General features: G+C 63.3%; 1 protein-coding gene across 1 annotated transcript in view; it reads right to left on the reverse strand.

The window, feature by feature from the left end:
• Positions 1-466, reverse strand: part of IRX1 (iroquois homeobox 1) — a 9,088-nt gene that overhangs the window by 1,319 nt on the left and 7,303 nt on the right. Inside the window, exon 2 of the mRNA XM_024731975.1 lies at positions 3-428. Within this exon, the coding sequence (XP_024587743.1) occupies positions 3-428 (426 nt within the window). The remainder of the gene's footprint in view (positions 1-2; positions 429-466) is intronic.

Here is a 466-nt window from a genome sequence, read left to right on the forward strand (position 1 = left end):
TCGTCGATCTTGTCGATGTCGATGCTCTCCAGGTCGATCTCCTCGTCGTCCTCGGCCTTCTCAGGGTCCCCCTCGGTATCGCTTCCGAAGAGAGTGCCGTCCTCCTGGTCCTTGCTGCGCGCGCCCCACGTCACCTTGTTCTCCTTCTTGAGGCGCCGGCGTGCGTTGGCGAACCAGGTGGAGACCTGCGTGAGGGTCATCTTGGTGATGATGGCCAGCATGATCTTCTCGCCCTTGGTGGGGTAGGGGTTCTTGCGGTGCTCGTTGAGCCAGGCCTTGAGGGTACTGGTACTCTCTCGCGTGGCGTTCTTGGGCCGCCCGGGATCCCCGTACTGGAACTGCCCGTAGGGGTAATAGGCCGGCGCCGTGTGGGCGGCGAAGGTGGCGGGGTGCACCCCGGGGTTGTCCTTGAGCTCATACTGTGAACCCTGCAGCCACAAGGCCCAGCGAGGGAGTAGAGAGAAAG

Source organism: Neophocaena asiaeorientalis, unplaced genomic scaffold, assembly GCF_003031525.2.
Source record: "Neophocaena asiaeorientalis asiaeorientalis breed wild unplaced genomic scaffold, Neophocaena_asiaeorientalis_V1.1 scaffold104, whole genome shotgun sequence".
Taxonomy (NCBI): Eukaryota; Metazoa; Chordata; class Mammalia; order Artiodactyla; family Phocoenidae; genus Neophocaena; species Neophocaena asiaeorientalis.